At 45.6% G+C, this 26,488-nt stretch overlaps 2 protein-coding genes across 2 annotated transcripts in view; one reads left to right on the top strand and one right to left on the bottom strand.

Annotated features, from left to right (window-relative positions):
- T265_11471 (hypothetical protein) overlaps positions 1–12,499 on the top strand; it is a gene marked incomplete at both ends in the record, with an annotated part of 12,799 nt that extends 300 nt beyond the window's left edge. Inside the window, 4 exons of the mRNA XM_009178137.1 lie at positions 976–1,210; positions 8,341–8,450; positions 10,749–10,827; positions 11,928–12,499. Of these exons, the coding sequence (XP_009176401.1) occupies positions 976–1,210; positions 8,341–8,450; positions 10,749–10,827; positions 11,928–12,280 (777 nt within the window). The remainder of the gene's footprint in view (positions 1–975; positions 1,211–8,340; positions 8,451–10,748; positions 10,828–11,927) is intronic.
- A 1,838-nt stretch (positions 12,500–14,337) lies between these two features.
- T265_11470 (hypothetical protein) overlaps positions 14,338–26,488 on the bottom strand; it is a gene marked incomplete at both ends in the record, with an annotated part of 97,566 nt that continues 85,415 nt past the window's right edge. Inside the window, 4 exons of the mRNA XM_009178134.1 lie at positions 14,338–15,277; positions 16,211–16,328; positions 19,561–19,738; positions 23,290–23,616. Of these exons, the coding sequence (XP_009176398.1) occupies positions 14,999–15,277; positions 16,211–16,328; positions 19,561–19,738; positions 23,290–23,616 (902 nt within the window). The remainder of the gene's footprint in view (positions 15,278–16,210; positions 16,329–19,560; positions 19,739–23,289; positions 23,617–26,488) is intronic.

The raw sequence follows: 26,488 nt of genomic DNA, 5'->3' as shown, positions 1-26,488 counted from the left end.
AGTTTGAGGATACCCGGATGCCCAAATCCGGGTTGTAGATCATAGGCCAGGTGGAGTATGTATCAGCTAACCGGGTCATCTAAAACGGGTACTTCCATGAGAAGGACAAGTTTGAGGATACCCGGATGCCCAAATCCGGGTTGTAGATCATAGGCCAGGTGGAGTATGTATCAGCTAACCGGGTCATCTAAAACGGGTACTTCCGAAGTTCAAAGCTTGGGAGGATGATGGGCTGGGAGGAGATTCGCAAAACATGGTGAATTTGTGGGGATATAAAGTGGGATAATATGCATTAATAACCACAGGGGATAAAACTTGACGCCTGCTGCAATTCGGGTGATGACAAGTGATCATATGGAGAAGGAAATAGATAAATTTGTACTTAGGAGGCTATCGACCAAGGGTTGTGTTTGCTAACATACGATATTAGATTGTAAGGGGCTAGTAGAAGCCGATAAAAGCGCGTAGAGGCGTGGTATGGGAATCAGATGCATAAGGGCTGGCGGGAGTGGACTTCTAAAATAGCTGGCTGATCTGGTGTTTATTACATGAGTTGGGTTGTACCAGGAGAGAAAGTGTGTGCAAGAGTAATAGGCACTAGTCCCCGAAGCACTGCTATCAGCTCTAATCTGTAGATGGTGCATAGCAAGTATCTACCACTAATCAGTGTCTATCACTGGGAGCGGTGAGTAGATGTATTCTCTGTTTTGAGGACGAAATAGGCTTTGGTGCGGTGTAGCATCTGTTGTGACGAAGGCAGATACAGCTATGCTCGCCGGTGTAGGCCATGGGCACTTGCAGAGTATCTTTGGGCTATCTCAAGTGAACTTTTTTCACAGGTGTGAGGCCAGTTTATTCATCTGTGGTTTATGGTATTGCCAGATGCATAACTCAACCGAGGCGAGCCAAACACCAGCAACAAACAGAACTCAACAGTACTTTTTTTGATTTCCTGAATTTAAAGACCAGACTCAGAACCACCGGCGATGGGCGACGCACCCGTGCTACCGGAGGGGTGGCGGGTATCCGAACGCACCATGGTGCAACGTAACAGGGCGACCCTCCCTGCAGGGCGTACCTGCCCACTACACGGGGTTTTCTTCCCTCGTGCATGCTACCAGATCTGCTAGGTGGAAAACCATCCAAGCAGTCATAGGTGCGGTTTGTGCATTATTAAATACTCCAGCTACCAATTTTTTGGTAGGGGAAAGTAAGGCCAGTAATGTTTTGACAACTATGCTGCAAAAGAGTGGAAACAAAAAATCTACCGAAAGGACTACCTCTTCCGACGACCCAGACATCAAGAAAGGGCACAAAAACGTCGTGTGGAAGCCATCGCGGTATCAGCCTGCTATCGCTCGCATCTCAGGTGCTTTCTGGCAGTATTTTTAACAGATTGGTGTATTAACGCCAGAGACAGATTCCTGAGAATCAAGATGGGTCTTGCTCAGGTTCTGGATTCAGCGACCAAACCTTCTCCGCGGACTGCGCCACCTTTCGGGCATCCAACGTTGTTCGTTTTCCTTGATTTGAACACTGCTTTTGGTTCAGTCAATCGTCAGAAACTTTGGCAGTGTCCGGCGATCACCGGCGTCCCTCCCAAAATTCTCTCTCTTATGAGGGCACTGTGTGTTACCTTCTGTGGGCGCGTGGGAGCATACGGTAAGCTCTCTCCCGAATCCACTACATCCAGTGGTTTAGTACGAGGGTGTCCTCTTTCCCCTTTCCTCTTCAGAATTGTTATTGATATGCTGCTTGAAATTTCTCTGCCTCTCTGAAACCTCGCGAGTGAAATGCTCCCGGGACGCTCCCTCGATATTGCTCTCATCGGATCAGAATCTTCTCAAGTGCATGCAATTTGAATCAACTTACTAATTCTGTGTTGTGACTTGCTGAACGCCCGTGCAATTCTGTGTCGTTTGTTGGCATCTTGCTCCCCCAATGTGGCATGTCAAAAGACACTGTAACTTCAGGCAGCTCTTTATGGAGATGAATGAAACTTTTTACGATTGTATCCATATCAAAGAATGCTTCACAGAGTCGTGCCAGAACACCCCTGAGGGGGCGAGAAGCGTCGAGCTGAAGATTCTCAATCCAGATTAGCTGGCATTTGACCAATCAGGGCATGCCCTAGTTTGGTCCGTAGCCTGCGCACATTACTGCGGTTTCGGTGTGGTCTTCGTGTTCTAACTTCATTACCACCGCCACTTCTGAAGGTTGATGAAAGGGATTATAATTAACGATGGCACGCAATTAGACATCTATCGGCACGTTACGCTGGGGGCAGCTGGCCTTCGGACGCACATGCAAAATGTAAAGTGCTGCTACAAGATTTGGTGGGATCAAACCCACCAACCATGCTTGCAGGCGAGCCAATCGATGTAGTCGATAGGTTTATTTATCTGGCATCTTCATAATATCCGGTGAACTGGCGTGAGATGAATTTGTTTCTCGAATCAGAATAGCCAGGGAAGGCTTTGCCAAACTCCGACGCCAATGGCACCGACTTGACGTCATTTTGTTTGTCAAGGACAGAGTTCACACTGCGGTAGTGCGAGTCATACTCCTTTGTGAATCGCGAACGTGGCCCCCTACCCGCATAGAGCGTACGGCGTCTCCGAAGCATTGGCCAGGTCTGGTGGGAACATCGGATTAGAAATGCTTAGGTACGGCAGGTGGTCATAGGAATTCCCAATCGCATTCAGTGCGTAGCTAGCCAATTCTCGAACTAACCAGATGTGCCATCACCTCCAAGGCTGGGCTGTATTTTCCCATCTTCCGGTGACCGAAACTGTAGCAGCTGGAACCAATGTGCTCATGGTACACGGTTAATAGCTGATGAACTGAATTGAATTAAATTGCTCCGGCTGAGTTTTTATACTATCGGCCAAAAGTCCTTACGAAAGCTCCCGTCCCGCTCGCTTTGGTGGCTTCTGGGCACCTGTCATAGAGAGTGCAGGCTTGGGGTCTCTACTCACCCGAAGCCGTTTCCGTCCCATGTCGCTGTGGTTTTCCAAGTTTCTCAATGTCTTACCTAACGTGTGGGCTTAATGCCTGCACGCACCATTTTCAGTGAGAACGTACGCATTTTGGAGAAGAATGGAGGTTTTTGTGGTCTACAGCCACAATGCTTGCCCTTGACTTGCTATTCCATCCACTACAATACACCAAACGGCACAGTAACTTGAGATGGCCCTTAATGTTAGAGAAGGAAGAATGCTACAGTTCTATTTACAGGGTTATCACAACCTTTCACAAGTGCATACTAGAACCTTCGTGATAGGGGAAGAAGCGCCGATCTAAGAGCTCTCGGTTTCGGCTGTCCATATTTTGACCAAACAGGAAGACTTCAGTACAATATTTCGGGGAAATTCTAATTATTGTCTCTTGTGATGGCTCTGTATGCTTCCTTTTGTGAATGCGTACGTGCTTACGCAGATTCCCTGCTGAGTTTACGTCTAATAGTGTCAGGCAAGGACGTCCTCTGTCGCCCTTTTACCTTAACTGCGCTCTCGATGTACTACCTGAATCTTTGCCTGCCTCTAACACCTCGGATATCAAATCACTCCAAGGGCGTCTGCTCACGGACGTTGTGTTAACCGACAACATTGCCCCCCTTGGATCGGACACCTTGAAAATGTCACCTAAATAGTTCTGCTGCACAATTTGGCATGCGCTTCACACATGCAAAATTTAAAGTACTGCTGCAAAACCGTGTGGGATCGAACCCAAAAGTCGTGTTTGTAGGTGGTCCATTCGTCTATCTGGGCAACCGCAAGGTCTCGGCGAACTGGCTAAAGACGAAATCTCCTCCCGAATCGGAAAGGCCAGAGCAGCGTTTATCAACCTCCGGCATTTGTGGCGCTGACGTGACATCAACCTGACGACCAAGGGTAGAATGTACACTGCCGCGCCCCGATATGCCTTACTTTATGAATAAGCGAAATATCCATTGTGTGCGGTGGATCTTCAGAGAATCGCATTGCGCGGGTGTGGTGGAAACGTCATCAGTAATGGTGAGGTACACCAGATGGTTTTTGGGGAAGCTATCTCCTTTGGTAGATAAGCTGGTTATACTCTACAAGTTACGCTGATTAGCCACGTACTTCCTACTCCAGAGGAGGCCGCTTCTGCTAGCCTTGTGTCGGACAGAGACGGAGAGGTGGTCAGTCAATGACTTGACAACACTGTGAAAGCCCTTACCAAGTGATTACCCTAGTTAGTCCACACCAAAGGAGAAGGGGGCACTTGTTTTGAGTTTTGGTGGTAGTAGAGCTCATCATGCCTGTCCTTGGTGGTATCGCGGTGTGCGCTCCAGCCACTCGACATTCGAGGCGAGCGTGCTACCACTACCATTGGAAGAAGCACGAAATCTGCCAGGTCATCTACTCCTAGAAAAGGACAATCAAGATCCCCAATTTGGTTTTGAACTACGAACTTTTCTATTAGTAAATTCGCGACATAAGCACTGATCAGTCTCAGTGGTCTCAGAGCGCTCTCGAACCAGCAGGTATCTAGCTTCAGTTTGAAAACCTACACAGTCGCGGCAGCTACGAGTTCAGGTGGTAAATTATTCCAGTAGTCTACGGATCTAGTCGAAGACGTTGCCTTTAAAACTGAACTTTTTTATTCTTTTGAAAGATTGCATAGGGATTAATGGGGGCGAAATGGCCCAAGTAGTTAGAGCGCGAGTTTACTGACCGGAAGGTCCATGGTTCGAACCCGATCTCTGCTTCTCGACTTCCCATGTCTAGGCTTGGGCAGCTTTTCAGTATCCCAGCCCTCGTGCAACCTTCGGGTGGCATGGCAGCTAGGCACAGAAAGGGTGTTACAGCTGAACGGTTTATCAATTTTTTATAGGGATTAAAATTTGTCATAGATTCACGGCTTGATACACGTGCTCGAGGATTTTGTCTAAGCTTCAGATCGGGTTTGTTCTTGCTGGTCAGCGGCTTCCGTTCAATTTAAGTTAGGGTGTTGGACTGCTCTCTACTTTTCCCCCGTCCAGCAGTAAGCCTATCAACACAAGGAATGGAATAGAAGGTATCTAAAAGTGATTTGAGCTTAGTCTAAGATGCAGTGTTGACGACGGTCGGAGGAAGGTTATTTCAGTCACCAGCTGCTCGAAATGAGAACGTTTTCTAGTAAAAGTGCTCTTTCTCCGCCATGTATTAGTGGAGTCCATGGTAAAAAGATGGGCTAGATCTTATTCAAAGAAGACGTAATTTCAGGTCTCCTCAGAGCTGACGATAATCGAGGGGAAGGAGATCAAAGCTCTCAAAATGCGTTTCATAATTCTCGGATTACAGACCGGTATCCATGTTCGTAGTACCTCACTGGGCATGCTGTATGACTGTGACGTCCTTTTTTCCCCAGGTAAGACAACTTGGTGTATCCAAGTAGTAATAGCTTGAAATTAACACTTAATGGACTAAATCTCAATTGAAAATTTTAAAATTACCTCGACGTAACAACACTTGAAAATGTCCGATTCAAGTTCTCTTATGGCTGTTCCTGGTACCAAATTCCCTCAGTCGTCCTACCCTCAATGTAGGGTTCTATGCCCACCGAGCGTATTACTTCTGAATCCTTACATCTCAAGAATTCACCGGCGTGGCCGCAACATCCGACGGCCTGTACGATTCAGACCATGTTGGTATGATTTCTGTTCGATGGACACCATTTTCCTCCTAAAGCTTATCACAATCATAAGCGGCTGTTGGTTTTCAACCTCGCATAGGAGCGAAGCCCTATCTATCGCCCCTACCCGTAACGTCGCCCACTCAGTCCGTCGCTGTTGCTGCAGATCAGGAAAATATTGTTTTTGGACCCCAGATCCTTCCTAGTAACTAATCCCTTGTTCCATTCCCGAGACGAAAATATCAGTGGGCGTAGTAAAAAAAGACCGTTCAGCTGTAGCACCTTTTCGGTGCCTAGCTGCCGTGCCATACGAAGCAGGCACGAGGGCTGGCTTACTGACGGGTTGCCCAAGTCTAGACGGGTGAAGTCGAGAGGCAGAGGTCGGGTTCGACCTCTGACTGACCACTCGGTCAGTAAATTCGCTCTCTTATCACTTGGTCCCACTCGCCAAATGCGCGAAGTAGTGCTGTTGTAATCAAACGCAAGTCGGCGCAGATAATCAACACCGGGTCTCATATGTGCTGTCTTGTTGCTCAGGCTAAACGGTTGCTGAGTACTTGACTGCCTAAGCTTGCTGGTAGTGAATTTAGCAATCATTGCCTCTCATTACATATCGGCCTCAAGTCAACGAAGGAAACACTTACAGGGTTCTGGTGCTCTTGATTTCTGCCCACTAACATATTGACATTAATTGATCCGAGGTTTCTCGACTGAGGCCTCGTTTCTGTGGCAGATTGCATGGAAGCTATCAACTCGAGGACTACGACGAGCCTACCACTACTACGATACCCACCACTAATAACTGTGAGGTTTGATGATGATTCATTGTGGTGGCACCGGATTCCAAATCAATGGCTGTCGTTCTTCCTGATTGTCCGATGGAGCGCCTTCAATGTCGCCACTGCAATCTGAGCATATTCTTGTGGTCGCCTATTTTGCCTGTCAGAATGCGCCCGTTCACGTAAGGTCTATTCGGTTCACTCTACCGAGGTGTGAAAGACACACTACTGCTATTTCCAGCCCAAGTGGTAAAAGCGCGAATTTACTGATCGGAGGTTCCGTGGTTTGAACCCGACCTCTGCCTCTCGACTTCCCCTGTCTAGGCTTGGGCAACCTGGCAGTATTCCAGCCCTCGTGTCTCCTTCGTGTGGCATGGCAGCTAGGCACCGGGAGGGTGCTACAGCTGGACGATTATTTCTAGCTCATTGTCCTAAATCTCACGAACACAGAGCTCACCTGAATCATTCAGACTCCAGATTTCTCACCCATTTTTTGTTTGACTTCCAGCAACGTTCCTTCATGTATGGATGGTCTTAGTTTGGTATTCCAACTGAGCTGTGGCTGTGAATGTTCCGTTCGCGCACCGCTTCGCGCGGATCTTGTTGCAGGACTGTACCAGGATCCATTATCGCCACTGGAGCACATGGCCGATAACAACATGTGGTCGCACCATCCGGGCTGGATAGAGATCAAACTTCGACGCACCCCGAATACTTCTTATTGGGTTGCAGCATTTCTGTTGTGCATTTTTATCAGCTTTCTATTTGGATGTTTCTTCGAAGTGAGAATCTTGCACTCTTACAGCTTATTTCCATAGAGGGCGATGGTTTGCTGGACAGATTCAGACGCATCCTACGGTGGTCCATAAAATTCCGTTCCATGTAGTTACAGGAGGTCGTACGCATTGTATTGCTATCATAGCACTGACTTCGAGATAGCTCAGTGGTTAAGGTGTGAACTGGAAGATCCTTAGTTCTAACTCTGCAGCTAGGCGTCGAAAGAGTACTACGGCTGAATGATTTAGCACCAAGTCAACGTATAGGGGCTGTTTGCATCTCAAAACGTTGGTCAGGGGCTTCAGGACTAGTATTCGTTAGATAAAATGTTGCCTGTTTTGTACTGTCATAAGACTTGACCTTTGTGAGTGTGGGTTCTGAGACGTCTTGATGCGGTTTCACAGACCTCTAGTTGCTATCGGCTGATACCAACGGCTTCACATTGATGGTTTGGTTGGACAGCGCTTCTAGTGCAACGACGAATCCGGCAATGCGTTGGCTATAGCATGCGCCACTCATCCTGATTTTACACGGGTAGACAAGAGTATAGTTTTACGGTAATAATTTCAGTGCGACAAGCCAAGATGATTGGCAGATCATCATTGTGATCATCCTGTATAGCAACAAAACGGTCGTGAAAACCGGTGCTTAAGCTCCACACAACCATGAGTGACTAAAGCCTCAGTAAAAACGGAAAGTAAATGTAGAAAGTAGGGACTGATTGTAAAAATCTCTATTACTCTATGGAACGCAGCCAACAACACCGTACACCTTCCAAGTCGTTTGAAGTGATTACACTTGTGGGATCGACTCAGCATGCTTTGTGAACCTCACCCACCACAAGCCAAGAACACAACAGCACATAATAGCCGTCCAGCTGTAGCACCCTTTCAGTACCCAGCGGGGGGGACAGGGCTTAACCGCTTTCAGATTCAGACAGGAGCAGTCGCTATGTAGAGGTTGGGTGCGAACCACGAACCCTCCGGTCAGTAGGTTCGCACCCTAACCATTGAGCTATCTCGGGCTCGTGCTAGTGCATGCTGGGTGATGTCCGGATAGGAAGTGACAACTCACTCGCAGTGGATTACGTTTCGTGTCCTGCAGAGTTTCTAGCCACACGCATAGAAACTTACGTGACCTCCAGGAGGGTGCGAAGATCTCAGAGTACTCACTTTAATAGTAGCTGCTTTCAATTCGTGTTACAACTTCATTGCCCATCCTTTGCGAACGTCTACTCAACAAGGATTTGGAATGGTGAGTAAGGCTTACTCTGGTGGACGGTGATCAGACACATGTAATACATGTTTCACTCACAAACGTACAACGTTTTTCTGCTGCTCAGGTAATTCCAACTCATTACTAGTTGGACTTAGTACTCCAGCTTACGGACTCGCTTACGGACTGTTTCATTACATAACTTGGCAGGGGGAATCGAAGAGCATATATAGCGCGGGATATCATATTCTAGAGTATGAGATGTGTTGGTAGGTACTCCACGGAAATTAACGTATTTCTTAACTTATAATCTAGCCCCTTGTTGTTTTCCAACTGACAGTGTATCCCCTCTAAAAGGACCATCAGGAGCAACCGCTTATAAGATTAAATAGCTGATAGTTGGTCTCTGAGAGCATATTCAACTAGTGCTTTGTGTACACCGACAAGGGCGAGATGGACCATGTGGTTAGAGCGTGAATTTAACGACCGGAAGGTCCGTGGTTCGAACCCGACCTCTACCTCTCGACTTCCTCTGTTTCGGCTTGGGCGACCTGGCAGTATCCCAGCCCTCGTGCCTCCTTCGGGTGGCGTGGCAGCTAAGTACCGAAAGGGTACTACCGCTGAACGATCTTATTTCTTTATTTTTACAGTAACAACTACACTCCACCCCCGCACTGACAGTGTGATCTCGCTTGGTGATGAGACGTTTGCAACCCAACTGCCAAGCTTAGCGAACAGACCGGAGAGGGTGCCTGAAGGGACTCACAAAAGGTGGTACTTTTGATACGTGATCTCTGGGTAAAGTTCCTGGTGGCCAACCACAATTGATTTCGAAAACATATAGATCTTTTCAATAATTTAAATAACGGAGACTGGTAAGTACGTGTATTTCGTATTGATTGGTCCGTACCAAGTCACCAATTGGAGGAAAATTTTTTGTAGTTTCTGCAAAAAGGGGGGGTAGTTACATGGTTTGACTGGCCGGTCTGTAATCTACGGGTTTCTTTCGGAAACATAATGAAAACCCAAATTGATTGGTTAGCCTCAGCAAATTGGAGAATACCTGAGTTCTGACGTCTGGTCAAAGTGGTGACGGTCAAATCAAATCGAGCTGTGACCACAGGTCGAACGGTTTGTCAATCACTTACTGTGGTAGCTTACGATCAGATAACCGGCCTGAGTATTGATCTAGGCCAGAAAGGAAGTATTCTTCTTACTGACATTGCGACGCCAATCGGTGTTGCCTATGTAGCTTTCTTCGCAGTTACTTATGTATTGGCATGTACAGTGGGACTTAGCATGGACAGGTTTCTTCCCTTTAACTGCCGACAGTTAGGTGGAGAAATCGGATCTCCACAGCTTTCTACGTCCTGTTTGGCGCAACCGTTAAACGTTCGGTTGTAAAGAAATCGTTCAACTGTAATACGCTTTCGGTGCCTAGCTTCCATGCCACCCGAAGGAAGCACGAGGGCTGGAATACAGCCAGGTTGCTCGAGCGTAGACAGGGGAAGTCGAGAGGCAGAGGTCGGGTTCGAAACACGAACTTTCCGGTCAGTAAATTTGCGCTCTAACCACTTGAGCCGTCAGGAAGTTGCATAAATATCCCATGCAGATTTAGATAATGTGCAAAATTTGCAGTCATTTGGAAGGACTATTGGTCGAAATAAATGAAATCCCAATGCACAGGTCTTTCGTTTTAGTCTTTGTTGACAGGTGGTTGTGCACTACTTGGAGCATTCAGGGTGATCGTCCTTGAAAGTTAGGGAGCTGATCTCAAAGGTTGTCAATTTTAAGCCGAACATATATATATATATATCGTGCAAGCAGATTCGCTAATTTTCAGTGGTGATTTCGTCCCTCAAGTTAAGCCAGTCTATACTAAAACACCTAGAAGCACACTTGTTTTATCCTTATTGGAAATCAGCAGCAATGTATATATCATGAAACTCCAGTTAGTATCAAACTCACGGTCTCCCGGCTAATATATTGACAACGAGCGGCTAATCATCAGTAAAGCTAACTCATGCTTAGACAGACTCGAGGCTATGGAGTTCTATACGAAACGCATTGCTGATGATTCCCCGTAAGGACGAAACAGCTGCACAGTGCTTTCCAGCATAGACTAGCTTCGCTTGTAGGACGAACTCTTCCTATTCTTCGATTGTCTGCGTTGTCCGAAATGAGTTTACTCACCCTATTGTATGCGGCAGTGAGACATGAATTCAACTCGTTTTGTCCAACCTAATGATAATCTTGCCTTCACCTGCAAAGATGATACTGTATTCCTATCCCTCTCTTAGCTTTGTCGCTGATCTGTTGTCGTTTCTTCGCTTCCAGTCGTTTCTCCTTCGGTTCGTGATTTTGATGGTCTTGCTGTTCGCGTTGTTAATACGTCTGCGGAATACGATCGTAGAAGGTAGGTACTCGTTCCAGTGACCAAACATAATCAATTAATCAACTACATGTAACGATCGGACTCTTCGTCGTATACTGAAGACGCTCTTGGTGAAGTACGATCTCAAAGAATCCGAGGAAAGTCGGTCATATTGGAAGGGTTTTCGTATTATGAAGGGGGTGGGGTTAGTCCGACACTACAATGTCTGTCCACATCCATAAGACCATATTGAACAGGGAGTCGTTACAGGAGAGGTCGTTAGATTTTCACTGCTGAATACAATGAATTGCTGCTGTCTCCAAGATGAGATCGCCAAGGTTAGGAGATCATTTGGGTACCTCCTAGAAGACTTCCTTCGGGGCGTAACATCTTCAATCCACTACCAATTTACTTAGTTTTGAATTTGAGGCACCCTTGTCATCCACATTAACTGTTAGATAGGTTTTGAACCAAAGTAGCCACGAGGTCCTTGAAACATGTAGTAGGTTTTTTGCACGTTTTTGACAGATGCTCACATCTGTATCTTTCTTATTGGGAAAAGGAGGACCAACTCAGTTCTTGGACTACAAAATCATAGGCTCTAGGACGGTGTTCTTTCTAGAGGTGGCAAACATGTTAGATTTCTGGCTAGGAAGTGGCACTTAAGCATTCGTATTTACTGACGCTTTGTTGCTGGCAATTATCGTTGTTGTATGTTATGGGAATTGACTTTTCTTCAAAATAGGTTCTATAAAGGGCCTTATCGATTCCTGACTTTGTCATCACTACTTACCGTAACTCTTTTCAGCGCTATTTGTTATCAGTCTCGCTAGTGGTTTGTTGAACAAGCTGGGGTTACGGTCCTCTGGGGATAATAAAGATTTCCAGAATGCAAGATAGGGAGGGTCTTATTTGACCCGATGTTGATTTTTCAGTTCTGATGCATATACTTTGTCATGCACTGCCGAGGTATGTTGACCTCGGTTTATTATGAATAGCATTGTGATTTCTGTAAAGGGCACGTCACCTGTTTATCCACTTCACATTCAGCATGGGCTGCTACTTGAGTCGTACTGTTATCCATCCAACTTATACTCTTCGGACGTGAATTTGAGCATTATTTTCCCTTTATCTCACACCAGAGTCACTTCTTCTGGCTTCAAATTTCGGGATTCAGACCCGACATCGCTTCCTCACCGGGAGACAGTTGTCATCCGCCTTTATCCCGTTGGACCGTCTTCGCGGCCTACTTCTTGCTGAGCGAACCACTCCAACCACAGTTGTGTCATACCTGGCCGCTGAATTATCTGCTGGTTCCTCCATTGCTCTCTCAGGAGAGGGCGATAATGATTCCTTGAGTCACCAGCTACTTCCACTCTTGCCTAGTTGCCTAACCAGTGATGAACAAAACTTTGCCGGCAGCTTATGCCTTCCACTCCCCGCTTTGGTTTTTATTTTAAGATTGGCTCATTCTGTGTGCCATCCTCCCATGTGATACTCAATTTGCTACACGCCACAGTCTTTCACGGTTTCTGATTTCTACTGTTTCTCCGTCGGCGCGACGTTCTCTATTTCATTTTACTACTGAACCGGTTCGAGTAGCCTATCAAAGTGACACTTAAAAGTTGCCGTTGCTGCTGACACTTCTCTCCCTAGATATTGTAAAAATCTTGAGGAAGGGTGACTTCGCCTTCGAAATTTTCAAAAAAAAATGTGCAGTGGACTTCGCTTTTGGGCTGGTTTCAGGCACAAAACGTGATAAATGTCGGTAAACTAATAAGGCCGTATGTTAAGCTCTCCAACGTGAGAATCATGCTTATCTGCGTACTCACCTATCTGGAAGGGAACTGTCCGTTGAAATCCTGCTGCAGGCCTATGAGACGAAGAAACTTTTTCACGCATATTTTTAAACGCCCTGTTTACCTTCTGCGTTGACCCCGGAAGACATCCGCCGTAGATTCTGCATTCTGATGACAAACACGATCGCTGTGTTTGAATTGATTGTCCGGCCCGCCAGCTTAAGTGAGAGGCTTAAGTGTGCCAACCAAAAATAGTCCTTACAGGGGACCTGCTGTATGAGGGTTGGCTGCTTTGTGTGTTGCTGGTTTCACTCTATAGCATCCACACTTCTATAGATTTAGCCTCCAGAAGGTGTTCGTTTTCTAGGGGGTGAATTTTTCAGGGGACGGTTTGTCATCACGTCTCCTTCAGTACACTCCGTTCTACTTCGACAACGATATCATCGTGAATGGCTCATATGTTTTCCTATTGTATACTTGTCCTTATAATCTGCTGTCTATGGACGAGTGTCCTTACTGTTTGTGTCTTTCCCTTTGAGAAAACAGCCGTTTTGTGAAGAGTATTTTCACGACACGGGATTTTCTCACTGCATCCTGACGAATACGGCCCGTGTCAACCCGAGCAGAGGANTTCCCTATGAGAAAACAGCCGTTTTGTGAAGAGTATTTTCACGACACGGGATTTTCTCACTGCATCCTGACGAATACGGCCCGTGTCAACCCGAGCAGAGGACATCTGGTGGCACTCTGTCCTCAAAAGTAACAATGACACTGTCCGTCGATATCGGTTTCGATTTCCAAACCATCAGCCGTGCGGAAACGATTGAAATCACAGACAGACTGCCACACTATCGCAATTTTCTAGTTTGACCAATGGCTTGGCGTAGAAACAGCTTTCATTATCATTGTCAGCTGTAATAACCGCGTACTCGTCATACAGTGGTTGTAGCTGCCGCAGTTCCGTTCACCCATGATTTGGGGGAGAGGGGTAGGTGGCTGCGTACATTGACTCGGAATTGCCAACCATCATTGTCCTGGCTAGATTATGCATACACTATTCGCTCATAATTGCCTAGACGAAGGAATTGGTGGTCGTTTTGTAGAATCACCCTGTAGATTACTTATTTACGGACCTGTTTGTATTCCAGCACACCACAACAAAAACTAGTGAAAACATCTGCAGAGTTACGCGATTTTCGTTGATTAGTTTTGACACGCGCCGAAGTCAGTAGTCTGTTTTAGTCCTTCCATCCCATTTTGAAAAGCAATCCATCATTTTAGCGCTCCGCTAGTACTGCGAACTGGGGTGCTCTAGTCATCGAACATAGCTTGGAGGTAGTAGTCGATAGAACAGACGCATCCAGTTGTGCTCAGATTTATTGGTACGCGTGAACGTTGTGAAGCGTCCCTACCAGAGTGCGTCAATTGCTGTCAGCAGCCAGGCCTTACAGAACTGCTGCCGTCATGACAATCCATCATTTGCAGTTACCATACTGTCCGATCAGTGTGTCTGCCGGGAATCGTTTCCCGGATTGTCCTTCAAAGATGGGTAGATACGACCTGGCACTCCTTGTGTGTATGAACACGTTTATTTGTATGCTTAGAATGAAACACTCGAAGGTTTATCTTTTATGCAGAGGCTCTCAAGTTCTCTGGTGATAACAGAATTCAGACACGACATTCCCAGCTTCATGGCCCAACGGAGCAGAATCCAGGAGTGGAACTATTAATGATAGGAGAAGGCTGCTTTACGAATTACTCACCACAGACTTGATGGCCAAGAAATAAAAAGGCATCACCTACTACAACGGCGATTTTTAATCTAGCCGGTCAGAAAAAAACGGACGTAAATACAGAAAAGAACAATATTACTAATCAGGCAAGTCAGTGGGTGACGTTGGGATAAAGTCCCCCCCCGTCATGTGCTTTTCGTTTTGTGTGGAAATACGACGGAAAAAATAACTGGGCAAACGGAACAACAACGAACACATCGATGTGGGGGTCGAGATTATTTTGGAAAATAGCTCTTCATGATAGAATAAAACAATTCCGACTCAAGGCAAAAGGTGTCACAGGATTTAAACGGAAGCACTTTATCAGTCTGTAGGACGGCGTTTCCGCCGCGGATCATGCATGCTTGAAGTCCTTTACTTGCCTGAATTGGGGCGGATATAATCAGAAATGTGCGAATAGAAACAGATAACGAAAAGCGGGAGGGAAAATCAATAAGAGCTAGATATAAATTTTAAATCCTACCGCTTGTGGCGGTCAGTGGATCTGAATAACTCTGACTGTCTCTCCACTTGTCCGTCTGTGTCAGCACGTCTCTGATTCCCTGTCTGTTCACATTGACGACGTCTGACGGACAGTTTTACACAATTTGTATTCACAATTATAAGCAATGTTCACAAATGTCAATATTCCATCAATAATGCCTCCATAGATTTCCGACAGACGCTACACCGACTGATGTGTTGTAGAACTCCAGTTTCCGATCTGAACGGTGTTCCGATTGGTTTGATAAATTGTTGGTTCTGCGGTATACTGCTTAGCCAATAAGATCGTCCGTCTTGCCAATGGAAGCAATTTCCGTCCTGATTGTTGCACTCAATGAAGGGGAGTGCCCGAAAGTGTTGTAGACAGCTACCAGGAGACTCCAGCGGCTGCGCGCCTCCTGTGGGCCCGGAGACCGTCTAGCAAGAAAGAGGGAGAATTAGGACAAAAGGCTACTGTTGAGTGGCGACATCAATAATTTCGCATGAGAATGCGTTTGGTTCATATGAGCAACATTGTGTCAGATGGTATCGCGAAGAGTAGCCAGTGTTAGCAGGTCACTTACCTTAATGGTGGTGTTTTTTTTACCTCAAAAGCGGGGTTCACTAAGCCGCCAATAGTGGTCTATCCATAACATACCCTAGGACATGCGGAAAACAGCATCCAACCAACTTGCCGAAAGTATCATTTAGCCGCCAATAGTGGTCTATCCATAACATACCCTAGGACATGCGGAAAACAGCATCCAACCAACTTGCCGAAAGTATCATTTCGGAGAAGGTGTCCTCAACACCTGCGGTAGAGTTGTCCTGTTTGTGCTAGCTGTTGAGTCTCTTAGGAACTTTATGAATTCCATTTAACGAGTCGATTCTGCTATCGGATAACGAACAGATAGTAACGGTGTGTCGTTGTTCGGTGGCTTAGGTGGACTTCTGACAAGCTGCCACTGGGTCAAGCCAGCTAACTATCAGAAGGTCGATCTCCGTTGGTTGTGAAACCTCCACATTTCCGGTGCGCTTTCAACATCTCATTCTTTCGCTGGTGTGAAAAGTTTGCCTTAACCAGAATGGTCACTTCATTATTTCCCTTCATCGTGTAGGTGCGACTCGGATCGAGTTCCGGGTGAAGTTTCAAGCATCCGAAACCAGCGGGGCAGTAAACAACTGACCAGTAGTGCGAGGACTCATTGGCAGGGCGTGTTTGAGTTTGAGTGACGGACCGGCTTGTTTTTATGACTACGATTTTAAATAGTCAGACCACTAAAATACCGTCAAACGGTCGTCGAGGCTTCTGGGTTTTGCAAACAGTAAACAGGAAACCGCCAGGGAAACTTTGGTTACAACTATACGTACCATGGGAAAACTAAATCCATTCCAAGCATTCTCCCAGCCAGTTGGGCAGTTTTGTCCAGCGTCTGGGCGCTGCGAATGGAAAGCGACTAGATTGGTTCGTGACTGGCAGACGACGCATCTGAAATAGACAGAAGAATAGCAGTAAATCGAGAGTGAATAACGGACGAATCAGACCGTTTATGAGGGAGATTTGTTTCCATAGGACGGACGCAGATTACTGGCCAGTTTTTCTGGTCTTGAAAGTACTACAGTACGCAGATGGCATACATTCCCTGATTCAAATTTCACGTGACCTATTCAGTCACAGAACTATTCGGTAGTTGCTTCTCTCATCTTTTCAGAGGAGTTTGGTAAACAGTCGGTAGTTTTTAATTGGGAGACGTTTCGCTCTTGACACAAAAGCTTCATTAGGCCAAGTGAGTAGGTCACCAAGATAACTAGGTTTTAACGCAGAAGAAGAACCAATCAACAAAACCTACAGATTAGCACACTCATCATCATCGAGAGCATGACATCAGTGTTCGACGCCGATACTTCACTGCCATACTGTGAATGTCATAGTTGTAGGAGGGCTGGAATACTGCCAAGGCGCCAACACCTAGACAGGAGGACGATTAGGGTCCTCAACCAGAGCCTTTGGCTCAAAAGCCTAACCGCAAGGCAGCGGCGTTTGGCGGGGAAATGCAAATGCATTACCATTTCTACGGAACAAGTCGCCACATGTTCTAAACCCAACCTGGAAGGCCAGATGACTGTATTCGTCAGACATTTAAACATTGACCAACTTGGTGTGAGAGACTGTGAGTGTCACGGGGACACTCTCCAGTATAGCTTAGTGGATCGCTGAGGCGCGCAAACCGTCACACCACGGTAAGGTCCAGTCGCTTCGTGACAGGATTAGCACACTAGATAAGTGTTGAATATCAGTTAAAGGGTCTTGTAGGTTAGTGTGGTTGCCTGAATCTTACGGCCAATGGATTGGGGGAATTCGAAATTACTTTTGAGCGGGTTTAGTTCCTTAATCTTCCGGTTAAATTTCCCTTGACTGCCTCTGGTGGTTTTCGTTGGTCTGTGTGGGCCAATAAGCGCGACGCAATTTAGTTGGCAAGTGGGGTAGGTGAGATAAAGTGCACCCGATGAATCTTCCTTCTGATGCCGATGCTTTTCATCTTTCCTGATTGAGCTTGAGGTAGTTCAGTTGATAAAGCGCGAACGCACTGACCGGAAGGACCGTGGTGCCTGGTAGGCGGCATGGCAGCTAGGCATCGAAAGGGCATTACCGCCGAAGGGGTATTTTTATTTTTAGTTGTAAATGGAATTCGCACTCATATCACTCTGTTTTGAACAGTGGTGGCACTGGGATATCAGGTTCCCGTAGCTCAGATGCCGACACGGCCACGGATGTGCACCGCTTATGAGGTCTGGTGAGAGTAAAAGTCGAGCCCAGGGCCTACCTCCTTTAGTGTGAACTCACCAGAACGATTGAGGCAGGACAGGAGGACGACTGTGAAAATGTGAGTAATGAGAGCTCAAATTGTTACTTTTATTCCTTAATTAAACTGTATTACACGCTTTCTTGATGGAACACTAAGTTTGCTCGAATAACTTGCAGGGCGACATTTTTTGCCTAGCAATTCATCAAGCCCTAGAAAAGAAACGGAAACCGACTAATGGTGAAGAAATATGAACGGTGAGTACGTTCCTCCACCTCATCATACTTAGATGCCAGTAGTTGGGTCCGATTTATGAATTCACTGGAGACACAGGCGTGCGCGCTTTCCTGTGAGCCAACGCTCATTTTCATACGCCTCAAGTGAAAGGTCAATAAAGCGGTCCAACACTGTCACGACAGAGGAAAGGAAAATACAGACTTGTTCTCAAGACGAATTCCGTAAGGAATAATGCATGGTATTCGGGAATCGCGCGAACCCTGTTCACACAAGTGACGCTTAACCAATTGCGATAATGGTCACCTGATTGCGTAATAATCGATAGGCATGATTTCGCAATCATGTGGTCTAGCTATCGAACAATTTAGTATAATAGTGTGTTGTCCACATGCGAATCTTTCTCACCTTCTCTGTGAATCCGAGAAAACGGCTTCACGTGCGCAATAGAAGCAAAATAAATAGGTAAGATGATGGTTGCCTAGACGTAAGACACTACTCATGAGAATACTGGAAACTTCGAATCGGACCACGATAAAGGAGAGATTCACCTAGATTCAGTCAAGTCTCCTCTCAAAACCAACTTCGTGTGTAAATGAGGCTATCTGTTGAGAGGTGGTGCACTGTTATTTACAAAGTGGTTGAGAGTCGCGAAGGAACACCACGTTTCAGATGCAGCATGTTCCTAGCCACTGTACGGAAGCCGTGTATGCTTACAAATTCGTAAACCTGAACACTATCACCAAATCTCTGATCTACACACACATCTAAAATTTCGAATATTATTGATGTTTCACTATGTTCCATAAGCTGATCTTTACTCAGTACCACTCCCTAGCATCTGTAGGGATATCAACGCCCATGAGTTGCGGTGCGCACGAAATCAGGTGTCTCGGTTAGGGTTGAGAAGACTCAAGGGCCATCCTCGTTTCTGCTTACAAGGATTGTTCTTGATTCCACCATTTCGGACAAAGTTTGGAAGCATGACGATACCGGTGCGAGTATTCCAGGTTATCAAGAGGCAGGGGACCAATCAAGTGTGAAAACGCGTTGCACAGGTCAAATGCTTTCGCACACACACAAACCACTAGTATGATGATTCGACGATTACAGACTTTTAGTGAAAGATCGCTCAAACAACACACCCTGTTCATGAGAACATATATTTCTTCAGAACGCTCAACAGTACTGGGGAGATGTAGTATGGTTTTGAAGCCCGGCAACGCGGACAGATACGTTTTGTCTTGCGCTAGGTATAGTAGGCTTGTTGGTGCGATCAGGCTGCATTGGGTCTTCGGGAAAGTAAGTAATGAGAACCACATTTCAGCTTCTGTAACACCATTCCGGTGCCTTGTTACCATGCCATCAGGAGGAAACACGACGGTTGAGATGTTGTCAAGTTACCCAGTGGCGGAGATGCTGGGGTCGGTTTCGAACCATGGACCTGACGTTCAGTAATTTTTCACCCGAACCAATGAACCATCTCAAGCTCAGTACTTTAGCGAAGAACGTTGTGTATACATATATGTACATACAATTACATACAGTCCCTTGGAAGCTTGCGATTGCTACATTTATGCTCGAATAATGTGCGCATTTACGGTGCATGGTATAGCCTTAAACAGCCACTGTACTCATATGTATTGCACCTCCATCATATGAGGGATGGAAACATGAACTGACCTTGAAATGTAGGGCTGTATCCGATCCACTTTTGTTGGGCTAGTCATATACTGCTCCAAAGTAGACAGCCAGTATGATCGCCCGTTGCGTTTGTTAGTGTGGCAACTGCCTGTTGTCTGCGCGAAGCAGGTTGCATAGGGCATGATGGAGAATTTGCGTAGACACGATCCTGGTGAACCTGGTAAAGATGAAGTGAACTTTAGGGTTACGAATGACCGTTTTTCTCACGTGCTCCAACGTACAAACGTATTTCTGTGGTTTCTGATTGACCACCTTTCCCAATGGGCCTTTTCACAGCTCAGACTTTGTACCATCTACTGAAGTTGAATAAAATATCTCAGATTTTACCATCAGATGGTGCTTAAGTAGCGCTATTCGGTGGTGCTCCTACCAAGTATTTAAGCAATCGATGCTACCATATGAGCGGCATTGACTCCAAAGTCCCCAGGTTGTTTGTACACGAGTGTCGCAGTTTAGATTTCACGTGATAAGTAGGATATATCAGTGACAAACCTTACAAATTTGAATGTTTACTGGCTTAGAAACCACGATGTTCACAAAAGACGAATTACAAAGATCGGTGAAATATTACGGGATGCACGTTTGGCCGCCTAGAAATGTCATCATCACCATCAGATGACAAACCTAACACAATCAATGAGGCTGCTTAAAACTCTTCGATAGCTGATGACCGGTTTTGCCTTTTCTCAGAACCAACCGGGCAGTCCCTGAGATTCCCTCAACAATATGTTCTTGTACCCAAATTGGATGGATTTCAACAAATACTCTCGTTTACTTACGAAATAAGTCTTGACATAAGACTCAAATACCTCCAGCTGAATTCATCTTTCCTGGTTATTCAACTACACTAGTTGGTACGATATTCGAGATACCGCAATATATTGTCTTAGCAGATCATCGTAAACGAGAGATTCAGTTGGATCCAGCTGAATTTCTAATCGAATCCAAATCAGTGTGAAACTGAGGGCAGTTGTCGGGTTAGCTTCCCACGTTGTCACGACCTTGAATTTCAGACTTGACTACCAACTGACTGTAAGCTCTCGACGAAGTCTTGGTACCTCGCCTGAAGATTATCACTATTTGTAACTTAACTTACAGGAGCGTTGGTTTGTCATAAGACAGCTCATGGCAAACGAAACATTCCGATCTCAAGGTCATGAAATTCTTTTGTCACTAAAAAAAGGACATTTCGTAAAGAACACGCGGCATTTTCTTTGTGGCTGTACCGATCGGAGACAATAGCTCACGAAGGGAACACAAGAACAGCAACTAATTCTACAAAGATTGCGCACAGAAGATATGCGAAAATGGCGGCTGAACTTATTACCAGGTGGTTACTAATTTGACCGAATCGGTTCGCCCGTTTAGGAATTCTGTATCGGTCGTTTGGAAGCTTAACAGGTCGCATGTTCTAATCAGTTTAGAAGAAGTAATCAGGCACAGATAAAAAGTCTGGCGCTGTTGGATTTCTCACTTCTGGGCGACTACTGTATGAGCTGATCTATTGCGAACGCATCGAAAGCACTTAACGCAGTTCCTGGCCTGGTTTTTGATCTGATATATGAAGAAATCCCAACAGTCTTGGTGCGGGAGAATTCAGCAACTAGCTACAGACCGGTTATCTGTAAAACGATTCTATGTGGCTTCGTTAGGTCGAACAGATGCATAAAGTAATACCAAGCCAAGTAATGGACAGGTGCTACAAATTCACATGCGCTAGGGTCGGACTTGAGGGGTAATCATAAGCGCATTTTCGATAACTTGAGAAGTCTACAAACTTTGCACTCACGACCTGCCTATCGTTTCGCTTCAACCAAAGTATGCGGTGAAACGGCTCCACAGCGTTGGTGTAGGATGGAATGGATAAACACAAGATCTTCTTTAATTAGGGTTTGAATTAACTTTGTCCGACAACGCCAAACCTAGTTTTAATCTCTCGACTGTTGTACGTCGAATCTGATTTCCATTAAACATTTAGCCGACAAGTGTTTACGTACTTCTTGAAGTAGATGGTGTTCCTCGCATGATGCAGATTGATTGTTATCCCCTTGAAGGCTTTTTTAAACTAAAGTGGTTCACTTTGGATACAATATGAGTCCTGTTTTCTCAAAGTGCTCCTTGTCAGTGGCTTCGTTAGGAGCTGATGCTTCCGGTTTAGCTTGTCAGTAAAGGAATTGATAATTGACTCGAAAGTAGTCTTGTATTATGCAAACTTATATGTTCTTCCGAGTTTCGGAATGACGCCTCAACGTCTTCGGTATCACAGAAACAAGCAATTTTAGTTCCTATTTAGAAGTCGTTTGACTTCCCCGCTCAGTTCCAACGAAGAAAGCCAGATTTTCACATGTCTAGCAGGTACTAGGGACTTTTCCATTGCACGTGTTTCGAACTGTGATATTCCGTGCCCACACAGTGTCGGGGATTTGAGTCGAGAAACTCGCCAGTAGGTTGAAGAAAGCCAGATTTTCACATGTCTAGCAGGTACTAGGGTCTTTTCCATTGCACGTGTTTCGAACTGTGATATACCGTGCCCACACAGTGTCGGTGATTTGAGTCGAGAAACTCGTCAGTAGTTTCCCACAATCCTGTGAGAAAAAGTTGTTTGACCGATCAGGTGACTTAGTGATAGTCCAGGTAGCTCTGACGAACGTGCTATCTGAAGGGTAAGCACTTTCTTCAAGCGTTCCAGCCTAAGTTGATAAATGTTCAGCTCGCTTGTGCAATCCCTTCGTGCATTCGAACTGAACATGCCGAACTTGTGGCACTGCTGTGCAAACCCAGCAATCTAGACCATCTGAATCACCCTTTCAGTCATCAGTGGTTATCACCACCCCCTATTGCACAGAACACAATCTTCGGCTCACTTGGGTATGTACATTAATCCTGAAGAGGTGATAGTCTTCCCAAGAACCTCAGAATACCTTGGGACCCTTGCTGAAAATGCTTGATGTTCAGATGGAGGCTGTTTTATTCACGCGTTACTTGTCGTAAGAACAAGTATGATTCTGGGCAAATCCCACTACGCAATACCATGCAGGGCTTGTGGTAACCTTGCTTTCGAGCAAGCAGAATCGTCCACAACAATATCTACAGGCTTTTCCCCCAAAGAACAATAATAATATTAGTAATAATATAGTGGGCTCGCTATACTTAAATAAATTCGCCTTAATTATCGTCTAGGTGAAATCGAGGTTATCCGCCCAGCTATCAATACCGGTCACGATCAAGGACAACGCTACCACAAACTTGGATCGTCGTTGGTTGAATTCGTGAGTACCACTCACCTCAGTGGTAGTCTTTGGTTGGATCGATAAGTGCTGTTATGAGAGTTCATATGCTGTCAGCGAGCAACATAGTCCTTTAGGATTATATGCGCAACAAATCAAAACTGATCATAGATTCGGTGAGCAGTTCCTTTGAGTGATAGCTAGTGGAAACTTTAATATTTTAATGTAGCGGAGAAAATCAATCAAAACGGATAGCCTCTACCGTCTATCCATACTCATTGTAGATGCCTGTCTGTTTGTTCATCGAGCTGGCTAATTCGGTTGCAAGCGTCTCGTAACCAATCGGGTTGACATCTCCAGTGTGATGTGCTGCATTAATTTGCAGCCGACGACAGAACAGCCTGTCCTTGTTGTACTATTATTTATACTAGGGTTCGGGCATTTAAAATACCGAATAAGAGGTTATTGTACCATAACTTACCCAAATCCATGGTCACTGAATCATCGTCACCCAGCAGCGTGACTAGACTGTAGCCCGTGTATAACTCTATTGTGTAGACTGGGCACTGCGGCGGTCGCGTGTCTTGTGAGTGTACGGTGAACAAATAGCCACCATCTCCCAACCCAATCGTACCATTTTGACCCGGCTGTCCACGATAGCCTTTCTCTCCCGGGTATCCCTTTGGTCCAGCATAACCTGGCTCACCACGCGGACCGATATCACCTGGCGGACCTCGGGGACCAAGACTAGGGTTGGGACGACCTTTCACACCCTTTTCACCCGGTTCACCTTGCTTGCCAGGTTGACCTTTAGAGAGGTGAATGCGAATTCGAACCGTGACAGACCCCAAAAATTTAAATAGACCATAGGTACATTTCGTGAACAAAATCAAAACTTTAATCAGTTGGAAAATGTTTCAGAAAGATGGAGCAGTCATTGTTTCAGAGAGGTTTGGTAAAGAATCAGAGGACTTATTGCTGAACAACGTTTCTCTTTGACACAAAAGCTTCGTAAGGTCAAGTGAGTAAGTAAGCAGGTTGATTGGGTTTTTAGGGCAGTCAGAGAACCAATCAGTAAGGTTTGTTATGACTACCCGACAGTGCTGGGTGTCAGTCTGACGTTCCTGTTTGCTGGTTAGTGGGGATGACCAACATTTAAGGTAGATTGGTTAGGGGAGAGTTGCCTTCATGTTGAACCCAGATTTCGCGACTTCGCTTTTATTGTCTAGGACACTTTAATGGATTATTCCTCGTGGGGTCGTTCACAGATTTTGTTAGACTGTGTGAATCGAGGGATGCCGGGACACTTGGTTTGGGGATGGGGATGGGGGTTGTCAACTGGATCTTACTCTGCTTGGATTTTGTACTTTTAGACCCACACCATTTTGCTGATAGCTGCACACCACCTCGTGTCATCTCGGCTGATTTGAACCCGCTCTCCACACGCTTGCCAGTTCTACATTCTGTTCTATTCACGGTGGGATGTTTGGCGATTTCCATCGTCTCGACTACCAGTCACTATGGTGTGAATCGTAAACCTCATCACTTGGCCTGACGAAGCTGTCCAAAACGAAACACTGCTCAGTAACAAATCCACCGACTGTTTACCAAACCTCTGAAAATTGAAACTTCTTGTTTTCCATCCAACTACTTACAATCATTGTCTAGCTGGACTGGGACAGAAATCTGTTATGAAACGATATCACATTGACCTCTTATTCATCACAACTTTTGAAATCACGGTTAAAGAAACCTGTGACGAGTGATTCTGGACGATTCCTCAAACTGGAGGATCCACGTAGCGAATCATAATAGTAGTCTGATTTAAGTGGCCTAATCTACTGCAATACTGGGATATAACCATAGTACAAATATCGGACAATTAAATGATGTTCACAGAGTTCGTGGGCTAACTAGATCTGAACTGTTACGGAAGAAAGCGTCCTAACGTTTGTGCCTACCTAAAAAATCTTTATATCAATCCCCCTAACGTTTATTATTCCAGACACTAGAGGATGCATGGCTTACACAATACGACCAGGCTGACTGAACGCCACGCTGAGCTTGAGTACCTGTCTGCTCCTTCAGATCTATTTGCACAACGAACAAGATGAACGTTGGTCACAACCACTTGAAGCAGCGAATGGTGCTCACCGGCCAAGTGGGGCTTTTTCAAAGATGTCAGTCAATCAGCGAAATGCACTCATTTGCAAACTAATTCGGTTTTGCGAGAGACTCACCTGAAATTCAGCTGAATCCCTCGTTTGTGATGTTTCCAGGTAACTGAATGTGCTTGCACTAGGCCGCCTCATGTTTTAGTCGCTACGATATTCGAGATATCGCGATACATAAATATTTGTGCAGTTTCGTTTCCAGTAGAACATAAGGTTGACGGAAACCTGGGGACTGCGCCGACCTGATGATCCCCAAGAAGGGCGAAACCGGTCGTGGGCTGTCGACGAATTTTCAGCAACCTTATGAGTAGTGTCAGTCAGTCATTCCGCACCTTAAGCCAGTGCAAGATGGAAATATTATGGAATCCGAAAGAGGAAATTCTATTCCCACCAAAATTGGTCTTCACTTTATTGTAATATTACCTGGTTATTGCTTGGCGAGTGAAACGAGGTTTCGTCAGTTTGGTAATTGTTCACCCTTCCAGATTCATGTTGTTAGTTTTTATCCCTATACGGCTCAGTGAGGTCGGTTTTATTCGTTATAAAACAACTCTCATACGCGATACTCGCTACCTACACTGAGCATGGAAGAAAATCCATGGAACCTTGAAAAGTTGGACAATCCTTAACAAAATCAATTCTTGAATTTGAATGCTGGCCCAGTCAAGGTTATATACTGCCCATGGGCTGTATTAGGAGCGAAGTTAGACTCGGTGCGACAAGACAGAAGTCGTCAGAATGAGAGTGCTATAAATACGGGTTCGTTCGTATCGGATAGTTGGTCGTATTTTGAATGTACGAACAACCGAATGCCCTGCTTCTCACGGTGATGGTGCACAGATAAGGCATTACTCTTGTGAAGGGCTCCTCGTATTGTAATTCGCACGGCAATCTCAGCATACTGTACCGCACAATCTGGTAAAAAATGCATGCAAGTGAGTTGAACATCCACACTGGGATAACGACTTTTAGAGCAAGCGCGACCGGCTGACCAGAGTAAATCATCGTGTGGTATTTTCACGAGGTTTTCTACGAGCCGATTCCAGTTGACTGTTTTCCGATCACAAGTACGCCATTAGTTTCCGTATTTTGGTATGAGTAATGAGGGTAACATTAAAATCTAGGTAAATTCGCCACAAGCAGTCTGTGAGGTCGTTGCGTTCGCAATGTCGGTGGACCAAGCAGAAGAATAAGCTGTCCCTTTCAAAAACGGAACAACTTCACATACCGGAGGGAATCAATCAGTAAATCACGCACATTTTTTTCACGCAAATGTTCGATACCTCAAAGAAGACAATGATATTCAATTCAGGATTCTTTACCCAACCCGAAATGCTAGACTTTTAACCTTAAATTACCACGAAACTAGTCTGTCCAGTGTAGCAGACTAGTTCCTCCCAGGACAGCGGAAAGTTTCCTAATGTGTCAATACTTTGAAAACAAGGTACCTGGGCATACTTCTCCCAAATATGTGTCAGGATGCTGGAAAGAGTTGTAGACCTGAGG

The sequence above is a fragment of the Opisthorchis viverrini genome, assembly GCF_000715545.1.
Source record: "Opisthorchis viverrini unplaced genomic scaffold opera_v5_501, whole genome shotgun sequence".
NCBI classification, from domain to species: domain Eukaryota; kingdom Metazoa; phylum Platyhelminthes; class Trematoda; order Opisthorchiida; family Opisthorchiidae; genus Opisthorchis; species Opisthorchis viverrini.
The sequence above is the reverse complement of the archived record's forward strand: the minus strand, read 5'-3'. Positions and strand labels throughout refer to the sequence as shown.